At 42.3% G+C, this 24,462-nt stretch overlaps 1 protein-coding gene across 1 annotated transcript in view; it reads right to left on the bottom strand.

Moving 5' to 3' along the window:
- Positions 1-1,658: 1,658 nt before the first annotated feature.
- Positions 1,659-24,462, bottom strand: part of SAMTOR (S-adenosylmethionine sensor upstream of mTORC1) — a 61,611-nt gene continuing 38,807 nt past the window's right edge. The window contains exons 2-5 of the mRNA XM_069764808.1: positions 22,305-22,446; positions 19,724-19,873; positions 5,334-5,445; positions 1,659-3,531 (exon numbers count right to left, since the gene is read on the bottom strand). Coding sequence (XP_069620909.1) covers positions 2,905-3,531; positions 5,334-5,445; positions 19,724-19,873; positions 22,305-22,446 — 1,031 coding nt within the window. The 3' untranslated portion in view covers positions 1,659-2,904. The remainder of the gene's footprint in view (positions 3,532-5,333; positions 5,446-19,723; positions 19,874-22,304; positions 22,447-24,462) is intronic.

Consider the following 24,462-nt stretch of genomic DNA (forward strand, 5'->3'; position numbering starts at 1 on the left):
CTTCAAAAAGATACACAACACAGATGGAATATTGGGCAATAAAAGGAAAAATCACTGGCAAAATACAGTCTAAAAGGGAATGAGTGAAGAAATGTCTCAACTAATCTCAATATATAAATGGTAATAATCATCCTTACACAGTACACAAAATGCCCATGATGCAAAGGGAAGCACACAAAAAAAACACCACGCATGGTATAGTATATAAATATATCACACGTATGTATAATGCACAATATGCATATGGAATACAGATTTCATAGTTAATATAGTCATGAATTCCTTACCCATGTATCATGGTGCATGACTCACAACCCCAAAATCTGTTGTGTGTATCTCTCTTTTGAGCCTTCACTGAGAACCTCGCTATATACATTTTCTCTTTTTTGTAATTTTTTTATGTATTTCATTAAAATTTAGATTTTAGTATGGTTGCTTTGCAGCAATAAGTTGGAAATTTGGGCCAAGAGGTGGCAGATGCGGTTTAACAATGATAAATGTAAGGTTATACACATGGGAAGAAGAAATCAATATCACCATTACACAATGAACGGGAAACCACTGGGTAAATCTGACGTGGAGAAGGATTTGAAGATCCCAATTAATGATAAACTCACATGGAGCAGCCAGTGGCTTCCAAGGCAAACAGGATCATGGAGTGCATTAAAAGAGGTCTGGATACATATGATGAGAGCATTATACTGCCTCTGTACAAATCCCTGGTTAGACCGCACATGGAGTAATGTGTACAGTTTTGGGCACCGGTGCTCAGGAAGGATATAATGGAACTAGAGCGAGTGAGTACAAAGGAGGGCAACAAAATTTAATAAAAAGGTATGGGGGAACTACAATTCTCTTAGAGATTAGCAAAATTAGGAATATTTAGTCTAGAAAAAAAGACGACTGAGAGGCGATCTAATAACCATGTATAAGTATATAAGGGGACAATACAAATATCTCTCCGAGGATCTGTTTATACCAAGGAAGGTGACAGTCACAAGGGGGTATTCTCTGCATCTGGAGGAGAAGGTTTTTCCACCAACATAGAAGAGGATTCTTTACTGTTAGGGCAGTGAGAATCTGGAATTGCTTGCCTGAGGAGGTGATGATGGTGAACTCCGTCAAGGGGTTCAAGAGAGGCCTGGATGTCTTCCTGGAGCGTAATAATATTGTATCTTACAGTTATTAGGATCTATATAGAAGGACATAGATCTGGGGATTTATTATGATGGAATATAGGCTGAACTGGATGGACAAATGTCTTTTTTCTGCCTTGCTAACTATGTTACTATATTACTGAGGTCCTGGGTTCAAATCTCACCAAGGACAAACTCCAAAAGGAGTTTGTATGTTCTCCCCGTGTTTGCGTGGGTTTCCTCCAGGTTCTCAGATTTCCTCCCACACTCCAAAGACATACTGATAGGTAATTTAGATTGTGGGCCCCAATGGGGACAGTGATGATAATGTATGCAAGTGCTGCGGAAAGCATAATACATAGTATTAGGATTGTGTATTCAGTTAGAATGCTGTAAATTCCAATTCACATATGTTGTACATTTCAGACAATGTATTAGAAAAATTGCAGTTCTGTATAATGAGCACAAAATATGTGACACCAAGTTATCCACAGCCAAAAAAAAAAATACCGAAACACAGTGTTATGATTGCTGAACGTAGTCTTATGTTTTATTAGGAAGACAATATTTTAACAAAGCCTAGTACTGGCATTGATCAATGAAAATATGAATGACAATATGTTCTATATTATGGTACCAATGACTAAAGTGTATCTCTAAATATAGAGAAAAATGATTATAGTGCAGGAATGTGCGCTATTATCGTTTCTCCAAATAACGGCATTACCGCTTTCTGCTTCCAAATTGTGGTCGAGCCGGCCGTGGACTCGGATTCCTGCTCGCTCTCCTACTGCGGCTTCCCTACTGGATATGGCAGCCTAGGCGATGGCGCCGGATTGTCTCCCAGTGCGCAGATAGGCGCAGCGTGCAGGCAGTCCATGCTGCTATTTAGAAGCAGAATCTGCAATGCATGCAATTTAGAAAAGAAATTACCTTGTATTTGTGCGCCATAACCTTTTTCCATATATTTGGAAGTACACTTTAATAATTCTTAACTCTTCCCCAAAAGGGGGGGAAAAAAAATCAAGTGTCTCTAGAATTCTTCAAAACTACTAAGGAAAAAAAACACTAAATAAAAGATAACATTTAGCAAATCAATTTTTTTTTCAGTGCAGTTACAAAACGAGGCAAAACAGAACAGAAAGCCTCAAGTCAAAACATGTCCAAAATCCCTCCCAGAGCATAAAAACCATTGTGTGCAACGTACATCATCCCCAAACTATTACATCTACTTGTCTGTGCAATATTATTCACTCGTGAAAGCTATCACTTCTGTTAGGAATTTACACAAGTCATTGTGTACACCATACAGTATAATCTTTGATCGTCTGGAAGTAAATCCCATTGAAAAGCATTACCCAAAATGGGTAGACCATGTATTCTTTCTACCACCGACTAGTGCACATTAACCAACATAATTCAGAAACAAGAAATGACAAGTCGGTATTATTTCTGAAGTCTAAAACGCAATGTTCTCATTCTTTAGCTGCACCACTCTGAGCATAATAATGGTGTACCAAATGTGATCAGAGAAGATATGCATGTAGAGAAGCCATGCTTCAGGTGACCCCCCAACAGGTAGAAAGTACCTTGTGTTCTTATTAAAACTAAAAGAAAATGTTCTAACCGTATATCAGGTACTACAAACAATTATCCAGTTCTCCACTACAGTAAAAATCTCTAAAATACAGAAGTAGGAAAAATAGCAAACTTTGTAAACTTTTTATCTTGATTCAAGTCTCTGCCACGGTATCCGCATTGGCCCATCTTAGCTCATGAGGAGTATAGGATCTTCAAACTCATAAAATGCCATTGAGCCGCTCTGACTTTCTCCAGAATCCGAATCGTAAGGAGCGTCTGGCAACTCAGAAAAAGTATATGCTACCTGCTCATCTTCCACTTCCGATCGCGTACCGCAAGGGCTTGCAGACGCCTCTTCTGCGGCAGTATTGAAATCTTGAGGGATGTAGAGCATATCTGGATAGTTCCTTGTAAGCAAATCGATTGTCGTTTTCAGCGAGGTTTTCCTAAAAGCCATAAGATGCATATGAGAAAATTTGGAGTAGGTCATTCGTTTGAAGCCTAGAGACTCAATAGCAATCTTCCAGCTCTTCATCATCATTGCGTGGCGATTCTGATGAGAAGAGTCCGGGGTAATAATAAGCAGCAAGCCATTGAGTTCAAGGAGTTCATGGGCTTTTTTACAGCAAATCCACCGTTGGTACCGTGATGGGAAGTAAGAAAGGAGAAGAGAAAACACTACGACATGGAATAGTTCAGCAGGTAAGTAATCTATGGGACTCTTCAGCTGCTTCACGAAGGCATCAAAAGCATCAGGTGCAAGCTGAAGTGGCCTCTGGATTTGCAAGTTCAGGAAGTCACATTTATATACAGTCTAGAAAAAAGAAATAAAAAAGAAAATATATCAGTTCCACCATTTCCTGGCACAACAGTCACCAAATGTTTAATAAAAGTGAAGTTAAGGATACAATTAAAAGGAGCCATATTTACAGTCTGCCCATCAATTTGCTCAGGTGCCACATATGGATCAACAGCAGTTGCCAGCTACAGGTACTATTATATACAGAGACATCAGGGGGACCTGGCAATGCGGTCTGCCTCATATCTGTCAATTAACTTCTGGTTTAAGTCCAACTGGATAATTGGTGGCTGTGACTGTTAGTTAACATTTATTTGACCTCAGTCATATTTTTGATAGACTCCTCAGTAAATAGCAAATGTAGATCACCATCCATAGCCCCTGGATGTGTCTCAAATTAGAAAAAAAAAGTTCACTACTGATCATTTATTCATGTCATGATACTTATTCAGATGATTGCAACTTAAACGGGTTGTCCGATCCAAATCAATAAAGTCTGCAGTCACTGTGTGACTGAAGACTTCTGAATCCCCCCCACCCCCAGCACATGCACTATGCGCTGCGGGGATTCGCCGGTATCTGACCAGGGACCGGAGGTACGAATGTATGCGTTATACATACTCTCGGCCAAGGCCTGTCCAGTGGGTATGGCCTCACTCCATACACTTGTATTGTGTGAGGCAGCGGCCAGTCTAGTGACACAGCCGTGCGGTGGGCTTGGCCGACTAGAAGGCACGGCCTCGCTTCATACAAGTGAATGGAAGTAAGGCCACACTCACCGGCCAGGAGTATGTATAATACATACATGCCCTTCGTCAGAAACCGGCGAACCCCTGCAGCGTGCACTGGTGAAATTCATAAGTCTGCAGTCACACAAAGTGACTGCAGAATTATCGATCTGGACCAGACAACCCCTTTAAGAGGAGTCTGTTACCCCCAAAAATTGGTATGATCTCTTATTGAGGAAAATAGAGGTGGAACAAGCTCAACACACCGGAATATAATATAATATAATATATATATACACACACATACATACACATATACATACATATACACACATATATATACACATATGTAACAAACAAAAAAAAAAACAACACATCTCAGACAACAAAGCAATAAAAAGAGGTGGTGTGTATAACAAATCAATCCGTGCGTGTTTTGAGCTAGATGGCTCTTGATTTTGTGATTTTTAATTTTTTTTATTATTGTTCCGGTGTGTTGAGCTGGTTCCACCCCTATTTTCCTCAATTCACTACAGCGCTGTGCAGCAGTGGGGATGCCATGCTCCTCCCGGATTAGAAAAACACTGAACTGAAACACTGATGACATGAGACTGCTTTATACGGACCTGTGAGGGGGCCTAGGAGAATTCCTCTGAATGTAAAGAGGGCATAACCGTGCACCGAGCCCTGAGCCGTGCCAAGAATGCACCAATTAGCCTAATTAGCATATCAAATTAAATGCTTTTTCTCAGCCACTAATATCTACAGTTGTCATGATTTTTTATGGCGTACGAATCTCCTATATAAAACTGTAGAAGTAGTTTAATTTGCGTTTTGGGGGCGACAGACTGCCTCTTGTGCTTAAATTGAAGATTGGGTGTAGCAGGGGGCTTTATTAATGTGTAAGTAATGTTATTAAAGATAGTGTAACTACAGAGAGCACCCATGAGGTTTACAAAAAGGTATATTCACACTACACCTTTTGCGTAGATGGTCAGCAATGCTTATATACAATAGATATACAGTATTACTTCGGCCACAAAACAAAAATGACCATGATGGTCCTCATGCAGAAATAAAATACATTACCTCAACAGCAGGCACAATATCAATACCAACAGCCAGAAAGTCTTCATATTTCATAAAAGGATTATAGCAGCTTCCAACATCAAGCAACCGGATCCTACCAGGAAGATGAAAGCTAATAAAAGACACAAATGGTATTAGTTTATCCAAGAAAAGAAAGAAAATACATAAAACTGACAACGCCACCTCTTTACTGCATGTAATTACAACTATTGAAAAGAAAACCTGTCTGTTGCCAATGGCAACCAATCACAGAGCAGCTTTCATTTCACCAGAACAACAGCAGAAGTAAGAGGCGGCTGTGTGTGTGTGTATATGTGTTTGTGTGTAATATGTGTAATTATATATAGATAGATATTACACACACTATACTTCCAGCTAAGTATGCTGCATCTTGATTCGCTGCTACAACGCCTGTTTTGATGCACAAGGTAGATTCATTTTGACTGTTTAGCTGACAGTCCAGTTTATGACGAAGGTAAGGATTTCAGCTTTTCCCAGGGATTGCCTAAATCAATTAGTGTGTGTGTTTGTGCCGTCATCTTATAATACGGTAGCTTGAATTGGTTTTCTTAGACTCAATAAATGTTATTCTTTGTAGAAGTTATACAATTTTCCAATATACTTTCTCCATTATATTCATTCACAATTTAAAGGGGATATCTAGGACTTAAAAAAAAGTCCCTAAGCACCAACAGGCATGTGGTTGCTGACAGAGGCATCTACCTGCCTGTTGCACCCTGTGGCGGTCATTGACCACTCTTGCCAGAGATTCAGCTGCTCCCTGTCAACAGAGCAGCAGTTTGTTTTCTGTTGACAGGACGGGACTACTGGCGTCATGCTGATTGACAGCCAACCATCTGCTGCCCATCAGCATGACACAAGTAGTCCCGTCCTGTCAACAAGAGACTGCTGCTCTGTTGATGTGACGTCAGCGGAAGTCTGACCAATCTTTGTAGGTAGCAACTACCTGACTGTTAGTGCTTAGGCAGATTTCTTTCTTCTTTTAAAATCCCAGATATCCCCACATGTTCACTCACAGTTGACCAGCGGTGGATACCGCGTCACTGATGACTGCATGCTGGCACCCCCACCCACCCAGGTGAGCTTTTGAACCCCTTCCATACCGTAATTTTTACTTGCACTGGTTTGTACCAAATTTTATGGCTAGTCGTTTTCTTTACTAGTTACTATCTTATACAGGCTCCATGCCCAGCACCTAGTGCATGACCAGACATTTAAAGTGCCTATGGTGTCACTCCTATTATCGCACTGAACGCGATTAACCATTATACTGAAGTCCGTTACTGATGAAGGCTAGTGAGGCCGAAACGTCTATATTTTATGGCTGCATTAAAAAAAATCCAAAAATATTCTAGAAGTTGAGTGCAAAGTTTTATTTATTATTGACAGTGTACCGAACATGCCACATCTCCTGAGCAGGGAAGGAAGCAAAAAGACAATACTGACATTACAGCAGGGGATCACAGAGGATTTCTTTTGTTAGGCCTATTATACTTTATGTAGCACTATGTGGGTGCCATTATACTGTATGGAGCACAGCAAGGGGAATTATACTATATGGAGCACAACGGGGGCAATTATACTGTATGGGAGGACTATGTGGGCCCATTGTACTGAATGTAGGGATAACAGTTGGGGAATCATACTGTGATGGGGTCACTATTCTGACTCCGGAGGGATTGGGGAGAAGGGGTACAGTAGGGTCATCCTACTGGGGAGCACTGGTATAAGTGAGGAAGGAGCGGAATTAACTCTTAGCTAGGACGATGGATACCGCGTCACTGATGACTGCACGCTGGCACCCCCACCCACCCCGGTACTATATTATACAGGCTCCATGCCCAGCGCCTAGTGCACGACCAGACACATTTAAAGTGCCTATGGTGTCACTCCTATTATCGCACTGAACGCGATTAAACATTATACTGCAGTCCGTTACTGATGAAGGCCAGTGAGGCCGAAACGTCTATATCTTCTGGCTGCATTAAAAAAAATCCAAAAATATTCTAGAAGTTGAGTGCCAAGTTTTCTTTATTATACATGTATGGTGTGGGGCCCTACTTGAGCACCTTCTGAGGTTGTGCATACAGTGTTTTTTCCTTTACTGTACACGGTTAGACAGACAATTTTTTTTTTTTTTTTTAAAATGAACTTTCGTTCGTGGGAAAACCCCTTTAATGTGACCATCTTCCTCTGCATGTAGACACGTCGTGCATCTGCAGCCGGAATTAGCCGAATTATTCACTGTGCCTGTGTGGAAGTCACGCAGGTGCAGTAAATCAGAGCGCCGCAATCTTTGTGCAGACAAGTAGTGGCGGTCACATTAAAAAACTGTGCATGCGCTCGTCCTGTAAAAAGATGGTGGCATCAGCGATTCATACGACTGATCCCGGCAGCGGCGTGTTCGCGACGGTGTTCCGCTGGTGGTACCGTGCAAGAGGCTGCATATGGCGTGTGTTGAATAAGGCGCGCGCGTGCGTGTGTGAGAGACGGTGTTTCGCTGGTGGTACTACGCAAGAGGCTGGAACCACCAGCAGTTTCCATATTGAGACACCCATTACTTGGGTGTCCCAATATGGCGGTCGGTGAACTTCCGCCGCTTGGAATTCTGGGATCCGGACACATCTGGACATAACAGGATGTGAAGACATTACAAGGTAAGTATATATTAAGAACTTAAGCACTTCTTTAAAGCAGAATCTGCAAAGAAAATGCAGTATAGTCTATTAAAGCCAAGACTGGCACATCATACATTAGGGAAGATGTATTAATACTAGCACAAACAAATTGAATGCAGTTGCCCAAGGACAACCAACAAAATTCAACATCTCACTTGTCAGATGCTCTTTGGAAACTCAGCCTTCCAACAAACTAAAACACTGTCAAGGTTAGTTATACATTTAGCTTAGTATTGGCGATGACAAGTTTAATCCCTGCTGTGGTCAGGCCTTTTCTCAATACATAGGATAATTAAGCAACTTGTGAACTTTGGTAGAGGCTTGTGCCACCCCATCAATCTAGTGCTACAACTATTTCGTTAACGCTTGACAAGAACAGATGTAGCATTGATTTTTAGGGGCTGAATATTCATAAGAAACTTGTCTAACGAAGGGACAGTTCAGGAGTTAATACTAACAGATGGAGGTCTACAGAAAAAAAATATCTGTAGATACTTTTGGGATGGATACAATATTTCACCTGTATAGCAACCTAGTTATAAATACGTGAATTTATTTATTTTTTTTTATTTCATATGTTGCCTTCATGGATACATGATTTCATATCCATTGAATGACAATCCCCATGGGACTTCGTTGCAGAAATGCTGCGAATGTGTGAAATCTGTCGCATAAAACAGACATGCTGCAGGCCAAAAACCTTGTGAATGAGACTTTCTTCTGCAGTGTTCCTTAAGACTGCATTCACACATCCATGTGAAATGTCAGTGTGAAGTCAGATTTTTTTTTTTTTTAATCAGCAGAGACCCATTTAGTAAAAATCAATTTCTTCAGAATCTGTTAAACTGACACTGATGTGAGACTGCAGCCCTACATGTAACAAACCCGTAACATTTTTTTCATGTAACCAAATCACGCAAGAATAGTAGCTTGCAGATGATTGTAAAGTGTCCACAGTATATGAGATGATGTGCAGCAACAGAAAACATTCTCTTACTATTCCCACTGATGAAACTTTGGAGAGGGAGAAGATAAAACGTTACTTCTCAGAACTAGAGCCACAATAAGAGTTTGTGCACACTGTGCCTACTCTCACTTTTGTGGTGCCTTCTAAACTTCATATATAATATAGCAGACTCCACCCGAAATAGGTTTCAGTAGCTTCATGACCATCGAGACCGAAACGGTAAAAAAAAAAAAAAAAAAAAAGTTACAAACAGAACATATGAACAGCAATGTCAAAATGATTTGCTGTGCTTATTAGTGATGAGCAACCGTGCTTGATAACGTCTTATCTGAGTATGCTCTGGTGTTATCCGAGTATCTTGTAGCGCTCGTATATTAGGTTCGTGTCACTGCAGCTACACCATTTACAGCTGTTAACAGCCTGGACACATATGGGAATTTCCTGTTTGTTACCCAATCCCCACACGTGTTGAGGCTGTCTAAGGCTTCTTTCACACTTGTGTCGGTACGTGGCCGGCGCGACGTACCGACGGACGTTGTTAAAATTCGGCACAACGTAGGCAGCGGATGCAGTTTATCAACGCATCCACTGCCCATTCTAAAGTCCCGGGGAGGAGGGGGCGGACTTCCGGCTGCGCATTCGCGGTAGGAAATGGCGGATGCGACGTTTCGCCAAAACGACGCATCCGTTGCACGACGGACGCGACGTTTGGCCATATGTCGCGATCCGTTGGCAATACAAGTCTATGGGAAAAAGACGGATCTAAAACGACGCATGTGTGAAAGTAGCCCAACAGTCGTAAATCATGCAGCCACACAGGCTCGGACATAACATATGAGCATACCCAGATACTCTGACAACACCCGAGCATGCTCTGATAAGACGTTTTCTGAGCACGTTCACTCATCACTAGTGCTTTTCTTAAAGGGAAGGTACCGCGTTTCTAGGTCATTAATAAATCACTGTAATGTAGCATAACATGCTGCTATAAGCAAGTTTGAAATGCATGTGAAACAGATTTCATGTGTTGTATGAGTTTAAAGAAGGCACTGGGGGCTGACATCTTGGTTTTGCAGCAGTAGCAGGGCACTATCAGTGTCAGATTACGGCACCCCATGGACATAGGAGATAATAGACCGGCGCTGACCCTATCTGTAACATTGCAGCAGCATTAGCAGTGAGCTGGGCACGCCTCTGTGGGCTGCACAACTCACTGCTGTAGGTGTGACTAGCCGCCATTTTATTATAGCCCTGTGCTCTCTATCACAGGACAGAAGAAGCCCTCACTGCTCCTCTGTACTCCAAGCAGGCACATCCTCTGCTCCTCACAAGCTGCCCTGTGTGCTTCTCCTGCCATGTCTCCCCTCCCCCTAACACACAGTCCCTGTGATCTCCAGTAAGCTGCACTCACAGCCTGCAGAGAGGAAGGTGACACCTGGAGAGAGAGAGAGCAGGGCAGCTGACAGGACAGGGATTAAGGTGGGGGAAGGGGGATGGCAAGAATGTTATTCACAAAAAATGCTGCTGAGCCCACTGTGTTCTGCTCCTCTGTAAACAAGCTGTGCCTCTGATGCAGTAACTGCTGGTGATAGCAGGTCACAGGGCAATCACACACAAAATGGTGCTGCCCTGTGATGCTGCTCTTCATTCTGCCCCAGGGATATTAGACCACCCAAAAGGGGAGGGAAATGGTGATGTCAGCAGTTACTGCCCCAATTTTGCTGCTAACAGGAAAGCTGCTAAATCTTACTGTAGCTGATTGAGGTCTACAACGAAAAATGCTCCCCCTAGTGGTAAATATGTATATTTGTAGAAAAATATATAATATTTTTCATATAGAAATGTTTGCAAACAGTGCAAACATTGCATTAATACATTTTAATTACTATTTTAAGCTTAATTTCACAAAAAAAACAAAATACAAGAAAACTGGTGGCACCTTCCCTTTAATTCTTTTGGGTTATTTTAATGCTTTTTCAGGCATTAACCTCTAAGACACTATGCACACATACCCTTACTAGATTGATAAATTGGTACGACTGATTGAGGCATTTGTTCATTGAACATTAAAGCCACAAACTCCTTTTTTAGAAGAATATACATGACAAATTATCCCATAATCCCCCTCCCCCCCCCCACACACACACACACACTTCTTCAAGCCAACATATACAAGGCTGATCAAGGTAAAATGATTGCAATATAAATGATACCACTAAAACACATTCTATATGTAAGCAAACAAAAGCATATGGCAATTCATCATCTCCAATCATTTATCCACTGGACGAAGCCAAACTAAGTTTACTAATTTATCAAGTGTTAGCTAGAATGCTGTACTGAAGCATGAATAACTGTGCGTCTGTTGTAGTACGCCTACAGCAACTACCTACCTGGCAGCAGCAGGCGTCCCTCCGCAACAGTGTACACGACGGAAAATCTCCTCTATTACAATTTAATAGCCACGAATGAGGGGGAAAAAAAAAAAACACACACACAACCCTCCTCCCACGTGCAACCCCCTTCAAATAAACAGAAATGCCCAATTATATATAGTCTATGGTCAGAAAAGCTAAAAGGTAAATGACACCTTCATATTCAATACCAAACTGAAAAAATAAGGGCAGTCCACGTTTCACTAGCTCTGCCCAGAAGAGAAGAAGAAAACTGGGATTTGAAGCACACGGAAACCAGTACAGAGTGTAGTGCGCAATCTGGTAGGGAGTGCTAAGTGCAGAGACAAAAAAAAACCAAAAAAAAAAACCAAGAAATTACCTATTATACACAGTGGGGAAAACCCGATTTTGCACGTTTTCCCACCTACAAGTAATGGAGAGGTCTGTAATATTTATCATAGGTACACTTCAACTGTGACAGAATCTAAAAATAAAACCAGAAAATCACATTGTATGATTTTTACATAATTTGCATTTTATTGCATGAAATAAGTATTTGATACAATAGAAAAACTGAACTTTATATTTGGTACGGAAACCTTTGCTTGAACTACAGAGGTCAGACATTTCATGCAGTTCTTGACCAAGTTTACGCACATTGCAGCAGGGATTTTGGCCCACTCCTCCAGAGATCTTCTCCATATGTTTCAGGTGTTGGGGCTGTCTCGCTGGGCAACATGGAGTTTCAGCTCCTTCCAAAAATTTTCTACAGGGCTGAGAAGTCGGTAAGCCAGACCACAGACTCAGACTCCTCAATTTCCCTGACTTCGACTAAACAGCATTGCCTCACTACGGATCATGTACATAAAGTGCAGTACAGATTCATCTCAACTAAAAGCCTAGATCAGGAGTAGAACAGACATTTATAGGACATTTTATAACTTTCCCAAGTTCTAAAAACGTTTACATCACATCCTGCACTAAACTACTGTACCCAATTATATACAGGGTGGGCCATTTATATGGATACACCTGGGTGGGCGATGTATATGGCTACACCTAAATAAAATGGGAATGGTTGGTGATAACTTCCTGTTTGTGGCACATTAGTATATGGGAGGGGGAAAACATTTCAAGATGGGTGGTGACCATGGCGGCCATTTTGAAGTCGGCCATTTTGGATCCAACTTTATAAATGGCCCACCCAGGTGTATCCATATAAATGGCCCACCATGTATTTTAGGAGTCAGGCCATTTTCTATTGGGTTCAGGTCTGGAGACTGACTAACCGAACTACAGGACCATGAAATGCTTCTTAGGGAGCCATTCCTTAGTTGCCCTAGCTGTGTGTTTTGGATCATTGTTATGCTGGAAGACCCAGCCACGACCCATCTTCAATGCTCTTACTGAGGGGGAAGCAGATGGTTGACCAAAATCTCATGATACAGGACCCCATTCATCCTCCCTTCAATACGGTGCCATCATCCTGCCCCCTTTGCAGAAAAGCACCCCCAAAATACAAGGTTTCCCCCCAGCAAGCTTCGCGGCTGGGACGGTGTTCTTGAGGTTGTACTCCTCATTCTTCTTCCTCCACACACTGAGTAGAGTTGATCTGTAGATTGTGAGCCCTTGCAGGAAGGGTCCTCTCTCCTTCTGTAGCAGTCAGTGACTCGTTTTGTTCAATACTATTGTACTTATTTTTTATTATGTATACGACTTCACATGTAAAGCACCATTGAATGGTGCTCTAATAATAATAATACCAAAAAGTTCTATTTTGGTCTCATCTGACTACATGAGCTTTTCCCATGCCTCCTCTGGATCATCCAGATGGTCACTGGCGAACTTCAAACGGGCCTGGACTTGTGCTGGCGTGAGGAAGGGCACCTTGCGTGTCCTGCAGGATATTTTAATTTATTTATTAAATCAAATACTTTTTTATTAACATTTTCCAAAAGAAAGAATCATATTACAAAAATTAAAATTCAAAACAAAAACAGACCCCAACAATCCAACATCCATATATTGCTGTGGAGAAAACAAATATCCATTAGTCGACCTTAATAGTAGATCAAAACAAATACAAGTACTTATCGATAGCATTATCAGAGTGATTGTCTTCCAGGAAGTAAAAATGCAAAACATAACAGGTCCCAGTGGAGACATCTAGACAGGCAAGCCATATGAAAACATATCTTATTCTATATGACTAAATATCCCTATATAGAACGTCACCAAACAGAACACATAATATCATTGACAAAGTCAAGGGTGCTAGGTTAGGCCCATCTAACCAAGGTGCCAATTTCCTCCACTTTTTGACATGTCCTTTTTTAGTTTATGGACCAGTTTATCAACACCAGGTCAGATTGCCAATGCACAGTACACTGGCAATCTGACCTCATGTTGATAAGCCTGTTCCTTTTTTTCTGGTTTCTGTCCGGATGAAGAGGTCCTGCGTGACCTCAAAACGCGTTGACTCTGGAAATTCAATAAATCATTCAATATTTCCCGTTGGATATACTGTGGATTTATCATTGGCAGTGCATGAGTGGCACCTCCGTCACATAGTCTTCATCCAATTTGGTCCTCATGATCGGTATTCTTGCAGCAGCCGTGTGATAATTATATGTGAGATACATGCTGCTTTGTAGCCATACTAGGCGAGGGGATTCCCTTCCTTTACACCTCATTGTTCATCAGTTAAGACCCTATTGCGCCCTGTTTTTCCAGTTTTCTCTACTCCCGTCTACTAGGTTGCTGGACATCCCTTCTCATGGGCCACAACACGTCCTCCATTTCACGCAGTCTCTCTTACAGTTTAGTAGTTCTCCCAGCTGATTTTCTTACATCCTGTCTAACAATGGTCACTTCTTCCTTTATACACCCCACTTGTATTGTGATATTGACCAGGGATTTGTTGCATTGAGATCTAGCCTTTATCACATCTGCAAGAGTGGGTTCTGAAGGCTGAGTAGAAGTCTCCTGCACGGTTTTCCCTGGAGAGGAGACATGGGCAGGCAGGATTGAATCATGGCTGTTATCTAAGCCCTCAGCAGAATTATGTGAGGAGTGTGTTATACCCTTCCTTGCAGGCTGGGATGCTGCCTCCTTCCCCAGGCTTCCCACATCCTCTGCAGAGGTACAGAGAGCAAGTCTCTCTAATCTGGCGGCAGGTTCTCTTTGATGTTCAGCTGCACTTTGCTGAGACAATGTCCGCAGATGAATCATCTTGATTTTCAGGCTTTATGCCTTTAGTGACCTTTCCACACCTCATTCTCAGGCCTCCTCACTGAGGAATGTCTCCAGACCCTCTCTTTGGTGTCGGAGAATGCAGGCAATAAAGATAGAAGCTGACTGGCAAGTCTGTCTTAGCCACAGGGGATCTAATCAGGATAAAATACTCCAAGCTCTCAGGGAACATGTCCGCTCACATTGTGTGCCAGCCACACCCCGCAAGATGCAAGATTTCAATCCATGACGGGGTAGTGTGTTACTAATGGTAATGGTTGAGATTTTGGTCCAAGATCGCTTCAGGCCATTGACAAGGTCCTCCCGTGTAGTCCTGGGTTGATTCCTGACCGCTCTCAGAATCATCCTTACTCCACAAAACGAGATCTGGCATGGAGCCCCAGGCCGAGGAAGACCGACAGCCATCTTGTGTTACTTCAATTTTCTAATAATTGTGCCAACAGTTGTCGCCTTCTCACCAAGCTGCTTGCCCATTGTCCTGTAGCCCATCTTTTTGGTCTTGGTCATGGTGGAGAGATTGGAGTGTGAGTGTGTGGACAGGTTTCTTTTATACAGGAAACGAGTTCAAACAGGAGCATGTAATACAGGTAATGAGTGAATAGCAGGAGGGCTTCTTAAAGAAAAACTAACAGGTCTGTAAGAGCCAGAAATCTTGCTGGTTGGTAGGTGATCAAATACTTATTTCATGCAATAAAATGCAAGTTAATTATTAAAAAAAAAAAAAAATCTTACAATGTGATTTTCTACTTTTTATTTTTGGATTCTGTCTCTCACAGTTGAAGTGTACCTACGATAAAAATTACAGACCTCTCCATTCTTTGTAGGTGGAAAACGTATAACATCGGCAGCGTATCAAATACCGTATTTTCCGGCGTATAAGACGACTGGGCGTATAAGACGACCCCCCAACTTTTCCAGTTAAAATATAAAATCTTAAAAATCGGGGATCTTCTTATACGCCGTACGTCATCTTATACGGCCGGTGACTAATGTGCCTTTTTTTTTCTCGGGACGAGATCTGAATCTGAGCCTGCGCCGCCCCCAGCGGCCATTTTCCCGGAGGCCACCGCATCGCAGCAATGGAGCTGCCAGCGCCTCCGGGATTTCGGGAGATGCCGAAGGAGCCCCGACTGACTCTCCCTGAAGATACGCCGCCGCTGCCGCCCCACAGCACAGAGCCACGACGCTGTACCAAAAGGAACCGCCGCCCCATAGCACCCACGCGGCACAAAGGAGCAGCCGCCGCCGCCGCTCCCCAGCACCCCACGCTGACGCTGCAGCTATAATATGAGGTAATGGGGCATACTCACACTTCCCTGTGAGACGCCCCCTCCGTCATCGGGACCACTCCCCCCCCACCCACCATAGATACCCGGCGTATAAGACGACCCCCGACTTTTAAGAAGATTTTCAGGGGTTAAAAAGTCGTCTTATACGCCGGAAAATACGGTACTTATTTTCCCTACTATATACAGTGGGGCAAAAAAGTATTTAGTCAGTCAGCAATAGTGCAAGTTCCACCACTTAAAAAGATGAGAGGCGTCTGTAATTTACATCATAGGTAGACCTCAACTATGGGAGACAAACTGAGAAAAAAAATCCAGAAAATCACATTGTCTGTTTTTTTAACATTTTATTTGCATATTATGGTGGAAAATAAGTATTTGGTCAGAAACAAAATTTCATCTCAATACTTTGTAATATATCCTTTGTTGGCAATGGCAGAGGTCAAACGTTTTCTGTAAGTCTTCACAAGGTTGCCACACACTGTTGTTGGTATGTTGGCCCATTCCTCCATGCAGATCTCCTCTAGAGCAGTGATGTTTTTGGCTTTTCGCTTGGCAACACGGACTTTCAACTCCCTCCAAAGGTTTTCTATAGGGTTGAGATCTGGAGACTGGCTAGGCCACTCCAGGACCTTGAAATGCTTCTTACGAAGCCACTCCTTCATTGCCCTGGCGGTGTGCTTTGGATCATTGTCATGTTGAAAGACCCAGCCACGTTTCATCTTCAATGCCCTTGCTGATGGAAGGAGGTTTGCACTCAAAATCTCACGATACATGGCCCCATTCATTCTTTCATGTACCCGGATCAGTCGTCCTGGCCCCTTTGCAGAGAAACAGCCCCAAAGCATGATGTTTCCACCACCATGCTTTACAGTAGGTATGGTGTTTGATGGATGCAACTCAGTATTCTTTTTCCTCCAAACACGACAAGTTGTGTTTCTACCAAACAGTTGCAGTTTGGTTTCATCAGACCATAGGACATTCTCCCAGAACTCCTCTGGATCATCCAAATGCTCTCTAGCAAACTTCAGATGGGCCCGGACATGTACTGGCTTAAGCAGTGGGACACGTCTGGCACTGCAGGATCTGAGTCCATGGTGGCGTAGTGTGTTACTTATGGTAGGCCTTGTTACATTGGTCCCAGCTCTCTGCAGTTCATTCACTAGGTCCCCCTGCGTGGTTCTGGGATTTTTGCTCACCGTTCTTGTGATCATTCTGACCCGACGGGGTGGGATTTTGCGTGGAGCCCCAGATCGAGGGAGATTATCAGTGGTCTTGTATGTCTTCCATTTTCTAATTATTGCTCCCACTGTTGATTTCTTCACTCCAAGCTGGTTGGCTATTGCAGATTCAGTCTTCCCAGCCTGGTGCAGGGCTACAATTTTGTTTCTGGTGTCCTTTGACAGCTCTTTGGTCTTCACCATAGTGGAGTTTGGATTCAGACTGTTTGAGGGTGTGCACAGGTGTCTTTTTATACTGATAACAAGTTTAAACAGGTGCCATTACTACAGGTAATGAGTGGAGGAAAGAGGAGACTCTTAAAGAAGAAGTTACAGGTCTGTGAGAGCCAGAAATCTTGATTGTTTGTTTCTGACCAAATACTTATTTTCCACCATAATATGCAAATAAAATGATAAAAAAACAGAAAATGTGATTTTCTGGATTTTTTTCCTCAGTTTGTCTCCCATAGTTGAGGTCTACCTATGATGTAAATTACAGACGCCTCTCATCTTTTTAAGTGGTGGAACTTGCACTATTGCTGACTGACTAAATACTTTTTTGCCCCACTGTACATATACACACATACTTCATTAATACACTGCACTGTAAACTGCTCATCTATCAAGCCCAGCTAAAGGTTGGACTTTATAGGAATAAATCACTGGAAGTAAAGGTCTAGATTGGCACACTTCGTAAACGAGGTTGGTGCCACCGAGGAAAAAAAACTAAATAATGTTCAAATAGTAACCTCGGGCACACATTTAAGGAGAGAAGTCAGGTTGCAATTGAAAAAAAGGTTTATTTCATCAAATTCAAATCCGGGATTTCACAGCCAAGGATAAACAGAAGAGAGCTTTTTATCAGAAGCGAACATCCCAACGTTTCGGCTTAGTTAGCCTTTATCAAGGGTGGATTCTGCATAGTTGAAGACACGAGCACTTAACCCCTTCATGACCGTGGGATTTTTCATTTTTCCGTGTTAGTTTTTCACTCCCCTTCTTCCCAGAGCCATAACTTTTTTATTTTTCTGTCAATTTGGCCATGTGAGGGCTTATTTTTTGCGGGATGAGTTGTAATTTTGAATGACATCATTGGTTTTACAATGTCGTGTACTAGAAAACGGGAAAACAATTCCAAGTGCGGTGAAATTGCAAAAAAAGTGCAATCCCACACTTGTTTTTGTTTGGCTTTTTTGCTAGATTCACTAAATGCTAAAACTGACCTGACATTATGATTCTCCAGGTCATTACGAGTTCATAGACACCTAACATGACTAGGTTATTTTTTACTTAAGTGGCGAAAAAAAATTCCAAACTTTGCTATAAAAAAAAAAATTGCGCCATTTTCCGATACTCGTAGCGTCTCCATTTTTCATGATCTGGGGTCGGTTGAGGGCTTATTTTTTGCGTGCCGAGCTGGCGTTTTTAATGATTCCAATTCGGTGCAGATACGTGCTTTTGATCGCCCGTTATTGCATTTTAATGCAATGTCGCGGCGACCAAAAAAACGTAGTTCTGGCATTTCGATTTTTTTTCTCGTTACGCCGTTTAGCGATCAGGTTAATGCTTTTTTTTTTTATTGATAGATCGGGCGATTCTGAACATGGCAATACCAAATATGTGTAGATTTGATTTTTTTTTATTGATTTATTTTGATTGGGGCGAAAGGGGGGTGATTTAAACTTTTATATTTTTTTTTAATTTTTTTCACATTTTTTTTAACTTTTTTTTTTTTTTTTTTTTTTTACTTTTGCCATGCTTGAATAGCCTTTATGGGAGGCTAGAAGCAGGCACAGCACGATCGCCTCTGTTACATAGCAGCGATCTGCTGTTCGCTGCTATGTAGTAGAAAATCAGGTGTGCTGTGAGCGCCGACCACAGGGTGGCGCTCACAGCTACCGGCGATCAGTAACCATAGAGGTCTCAAGGACCTCTATGGTTACAATGGAGAAGAATCGCCGACCCCCGATCATGTGACGGGGGTCGGCGATGACGTCATCTCCGGCCACCCGGCCGGAGGCGGTAGTTAAATGCTGCTGTCTGCGTTTGACAGCGGCATTTAACTAGTTAATAGCGGCGGGTGAATCGCGATTTCACCCGCCGCTATTGCGGGCACATGTCAGCTGACATGTCCCGGCTTTGATGCGGGCTCACTGCGGAGCCCTGCATCAAAGCAGGGGAGCTGACATCGGACGTACTATCGCGTCCGATGTCAGTAAGGGGTTAATGTGTGCCTGAGGTTACCATATCAACTTAATAGGAATAATACCATAGCAGACAAGGGAGCTTTAGATGTTCCTAGGCTGCCACGTTTGAGACCCTTTAAATGCCACCATCATGTTGACAGCTAGATTTAAGAGGGTAAACGGATACAATCGAAGCTAGCCCTCATCACATCAGTACCTGCCAGGCGCTGGCTACGTACGGGGCAAGCTCCATACAGAAAGGGCCATCACCAAGACAGCGAGAAAACCATTTAGCACTACGTCCGCCTTACGTGCCCCTTAATTTCAGACGCATGCTATTTTTCTTATATTAGAAATACTCTCCACACACAAAGACATACGTACTTTTGATTTGATGTGGTGACAGCTGAATCAAGGCCAGATAGAAGGGAACCATTAGAGCTAGGAGGCTGGGGATTACTTAAGGCGGCTCTCCTTGCATCTTTTTCAATTGCTTTTCTTTTGCCTCCATTGTAGAAATAATCTTGACACACACTGAAAAAAAAAAAATTTAATTTGTTAAAGTCATTGATTAAATGGAAACACAAAAGGTACAAATATCAAAGTTTTATAATAATTGGTAGACGTTTAGGAGACATTTACAATACAAAAACAACATGTATAGGTTTAGGCCTATAACCTAAAAGGTCCAGAAGCTGTCAGAACGGCTCGTACAGCATGACTTTCTGAAGATTTCAGGCCTTTGGAAGACTAGAGAACCTGAAGACAAATCAGACAGCGGTTTATTTACGGCCAGATGTGGGGTCATTTTTGGTCAAGGCTAACTGAGAAAGGTATTGCAGATAACACAACCTTATTTTTAGCTGTACATAGGTGTCTTCTGCCAAGCGGTCCACGCAGTGGCTAAAGTGTGTTCTAGATCACCAAGCGCCAGCTTTGTCTTTAAAGAGCAACAGTACTTTCAAACTTTTTATAATCTACAGTCCTGTGTGTGTTCATAAGGAATAATACATTCCATTACATGTCTAGTTTCCTGCATATTCAAAATTTTTCCCCTTTGCAGGCTCGATCTGTAATTTGAAATCTCTCCCTTAGGACACGGAGATAAATTCCTGCACGTCATCATTTTTTAGCAGCAGAGGTATGGAGGAAGTTATACTGCAACACTGAGCTGTGTAGATGTGAATCCAGCTCTGTGGCAGGGTAAAAAACTTGTTAAAAAGCTCAGCAGGATTCTCTCTCCCTCTGCTTGTTTTCTATTACCATGTCTCTCTCCATAGAGTGTAATGGGCTGCCAAATGACACCAAACGCTGAGCGATTTCTTCAGAGTAAATGGCAAGTTCAGGAGGAACGGGAAAGCACGGTGGCTAATAAATGGGGAAGGAAGCGGACTTCTAAGCTAGATTACAAAGTTTCTTTTCTATCCCTATAGCACTGATTTATGCAAAGTTTGTTAAAAACGCAGTTCCCTTCTAAAAGTGAATCTGTCACCAGGTTTTTACTACTTCATCTGACAACAGCATAATGCATGCCAACGATGCCGCTTTTAGCTTATTGTTAGCAGAAGTTGTGATACAGAGATTTTGGATGTAGCAGAGCTGAGAAAGCTGATCCTGCTCACACCACAGATTTTGTGTACAAAGTCTATTGACAGAGAGCTGCTTATCATGGGAGGGGGCATGCTCAGACTGGGGATTACAAGAACTGTATTCCAGACAGTGATAATCTCCTGCTGATAAAATAATAGCACACAGTCTAAAGGTACCGTCACATTTAGCGACGCTGCAGCGATATAGACAACGATGCCGATCGCTGCAGCGTCGCTGTTTAGGTCGTTGTGTGGTCGCTGGAGAGCTGTCACACAGACAGCTCTCCAGCTACCAACGATGCCGAAGTCCACGGGTAACCAGGGTAAACATCGGGTTACTAAGTGCAGGGCCGCGCTTAGTAACCCGATGTTTACCCTGGTTACCATTGTAAAAGTTAAAAAAAACAAACAGTACATACTTACATTCCTGTGTCTGTCCCTCGGCGTCAGCTTCCCACACTGACTGTGTCAGCGCCGGCCGGCCGTAAAGCAGAGCACAGCGGTGACGTCACCGCTGTGCTCTGCTTTACGGCCGGCCGGCGCTGACACAGTGCAGGGAAGCTGACGGCGCGGGACAGACACCGGAATGTAAGTATGTACTGTGTTTTTTTAAACTTTTACAATGGTAACCAGGGTAAACATCGGGTTACTAAGCGCGGCCCTGCACTTAGTAATCCGATACTTACCCTGGTTACCAGTGAACACATCACTGGATCGGTGTCACACACGCCGATTCAGCGATGACAGCGGGTGATCAGCGACCAAAAAAAGGTCCTGATCATTCCCAGCGACCAACAATCTCCCAGCAGGGGCCTGATCGTTGGTCGCTGTCATGCATATCGATTTAGTTAACGATATCGTTGCTACGTCACAAAAAGCAACAAAATTGTTATGTGTGAAGGTACCTTAATAAGTGACATCTCTGAAATCTGTGTCTCAGCCCCCATTTCATGCTGTCCTCAGATTATATAGCAAAAATCTGCAGACAGATTTCATTTAAATGACTCTGTATTCTCCTCTAGCATTATTACTTTGAATGGAGGACAATACGGCATGCGTTTAGGATATGCTATGAATTTTTTTTATTTTAATATGTCTTTTTTCCCTTGTCTTCCTACATGGAATTATTTATAAAATGAGGAAAAACAAAATTGGTGGCACAGTCTACTGTATAGAAAAGAAATCTATCTATATCTATCTATCTATAAAATCAGTCAGATTTACAGGATGGGACCAGAGCTAACTCCTAGTGTTAGATCACAATTCTATTATACATCACAGGCGTAATTCTCACTGGAAAATGCTTTTAAGCACACAATTTAAAAGAGGACAGTGCATTAAATTCAATATTAATGTACTAAAGATTTGATAGTTACCCGAGGCACCACTCTATCCGGCCTTCTCCTTCACACTTCTTCGACCAGTGATTATCTGCTAAGTTTTTCATTGCAACAGCATATTCACAAAGTATTCCTTCATCTTTGCAGTGTTCTTTCCATATTTTATCAAAATCACCAGCTGAAACAATTAGCAGTGTTAGAGATCTGCTTTACATGGGAAGTGCATACAGGCTTGTATGAAGTAGAACAATGGAAGAAGGAGATCCAAGTAATGGTGCTAAATTCACAATGACAAAAATTAGAGCAGTGTTGCTGTGTGCAACATCGGCCAGAGGTCTGTGTCCAGCGATGGGAGAGTACGGAGGGGCACAATACGGCATGCTGGATTTTACCCATCTCTTAATGGAGAGGTGTTTGACAAATCTTCATTTACTTGGTAAAGACTTACAGTAGCTTATGAAAGGCATCACTGCACGGAGAATAAATGTAGAAGGCTCTGGAGTGCGGCAGACAAAGCTATCACACATAGGCACATCATGATAGTGTGGCTCATTAAATCTACTGTCTTAACAGAGTGCCAAGTGTTTTGTAAATGAGGTCACCTGTGCATGGATGATACCAACAGGGCTACTAACCTATATGCTCCTTGAAAAAAAAAAAGCTAACAAAAACTGGAAAACTCATACATAATTCAGTTCCAACAAATAGTTTGCTCTGTTAATGCTGGTCAAACAAGCAACTAAATACACAGACCACGTACTGCATGTTTTCGGACACGTTTAGCATAGTTCAGCAGTGTAATATAATGGGGGAGGTCTGACTCTTGGGATCCTGGCCATGTCTCCAGAGTTTTGGAATTATTGTCCCTTGGCATAAATAATGTTAGGTGACAGCTACAGACAGTCAGTGGCTACTTCCATTCCTATTTGGTTGGAGTGTGTAAAAGGGGTGCTTAGATCACCTCTATGTAATGACTCGACAAAGCATCGTGGAGCATGTGCATATTAACCCCTTAACCCCCCAAGGGTGGTTTGCCTATTAATGACCAGGCCAATTTTTTACAAGTCTGACCACCGTCCCTTTATGGAGGTAATAGATCTGGTACACTTCAACAGAGTCGGGGACTGTTTTTTTTCATGACATTGTACTTCACGATATATTAGTAAAATTTGTTCGGTATGAATTGCGTGAAAAAAAAAAACGGAGATTTGGCGAAAATTTTGAAAATGATGCAATTTTTCCAACTTTAAATTTAAATGCCCTTAAAAATCAGAGATATGTCACACAAAGTTTATTACTAGTGATGAGCGAATATACTCATTACTCGAGATTTATTGAGCACGCTCGGGGGTCCTCCGAGTATTTTTTAGTGCTCAGGGATTCAGTTTTTCTTGCCGCAGCTGAATGATTTACATCTGTTAGCCAGCATAAGTACATGTGGGGATTCCCGAGTAACGAGTATTTTCGCTCATCACTATTTATTACCCCTTCAGGTGCTTCACAGGAATTTTTGGAATGTGAGGGGGAAAAAAAAAATAGAATTATTCTTACCGTTAATTCGGTTTCTAGTAACCCACCACGACAGCACACCTGGAGGATGTTACCCCTTTCCTAATAGGGACAGGAAATGACAAGAGGTTAAATAACCCCTCCCTCATCCTCCCCTCAGTGTTATTATAAAGGACCACAGGAGAATGAATGCTTCAAATTATATTTATTCTTTTCAGAACGTATATTAAGCAAAGGGAGGGATTACTCCTGCTGTCGTGGTGGGTTACTAGAAACCGAATTAACGGTAAGAATAATTCTATTTTCTCTAGTAACCCCCCACGACAGCACACCTGGAGCAGTACCCAAGAGTAATTTTTAGGGAGGGACTACAGCACTAAGGACTTTTTCTCCGAAGGCTAAGTCTTCTTTTGACATCAGGTCAAGCCTGTAATGTTTGGAGAACGTATGGACCGAGGACCACGTGGCCGCTCTGCATATTTGCTCGATGGAAGCACTGGCTTTCTCGGCCCAGGAGACAGCTGTTGCTCTAGTAGAATGGGCTGTAAGCTTTCCTGGTGGTGGAAGGCCTTGAATTTGATAAGCCTCCAGGATTGCTCTTTTGATCCAATTTGCAATTGTGGATCTGGAAGTCTTCTTCCCCTTATTCTGGCCGAGAAGATGAATAAACAGATTTTGATCTTTT

Source organism: Ranitomeya imitator, chromosome 4 (assembly GCF_032444005.1).
Source record: "Ranitomeya imitator isolate aRanImi1 chromosome 4, aRanImi1.pri, whole genome shotgun sequence".
In the NCBI taxonomy this organism is placed as follows: domain Eukaryota; kingdom Metazoa; phylum Chordata; class Amphibia; order Anura; family Dendrobatidae; genus Ranitomeya; species Ranitomeya imitator.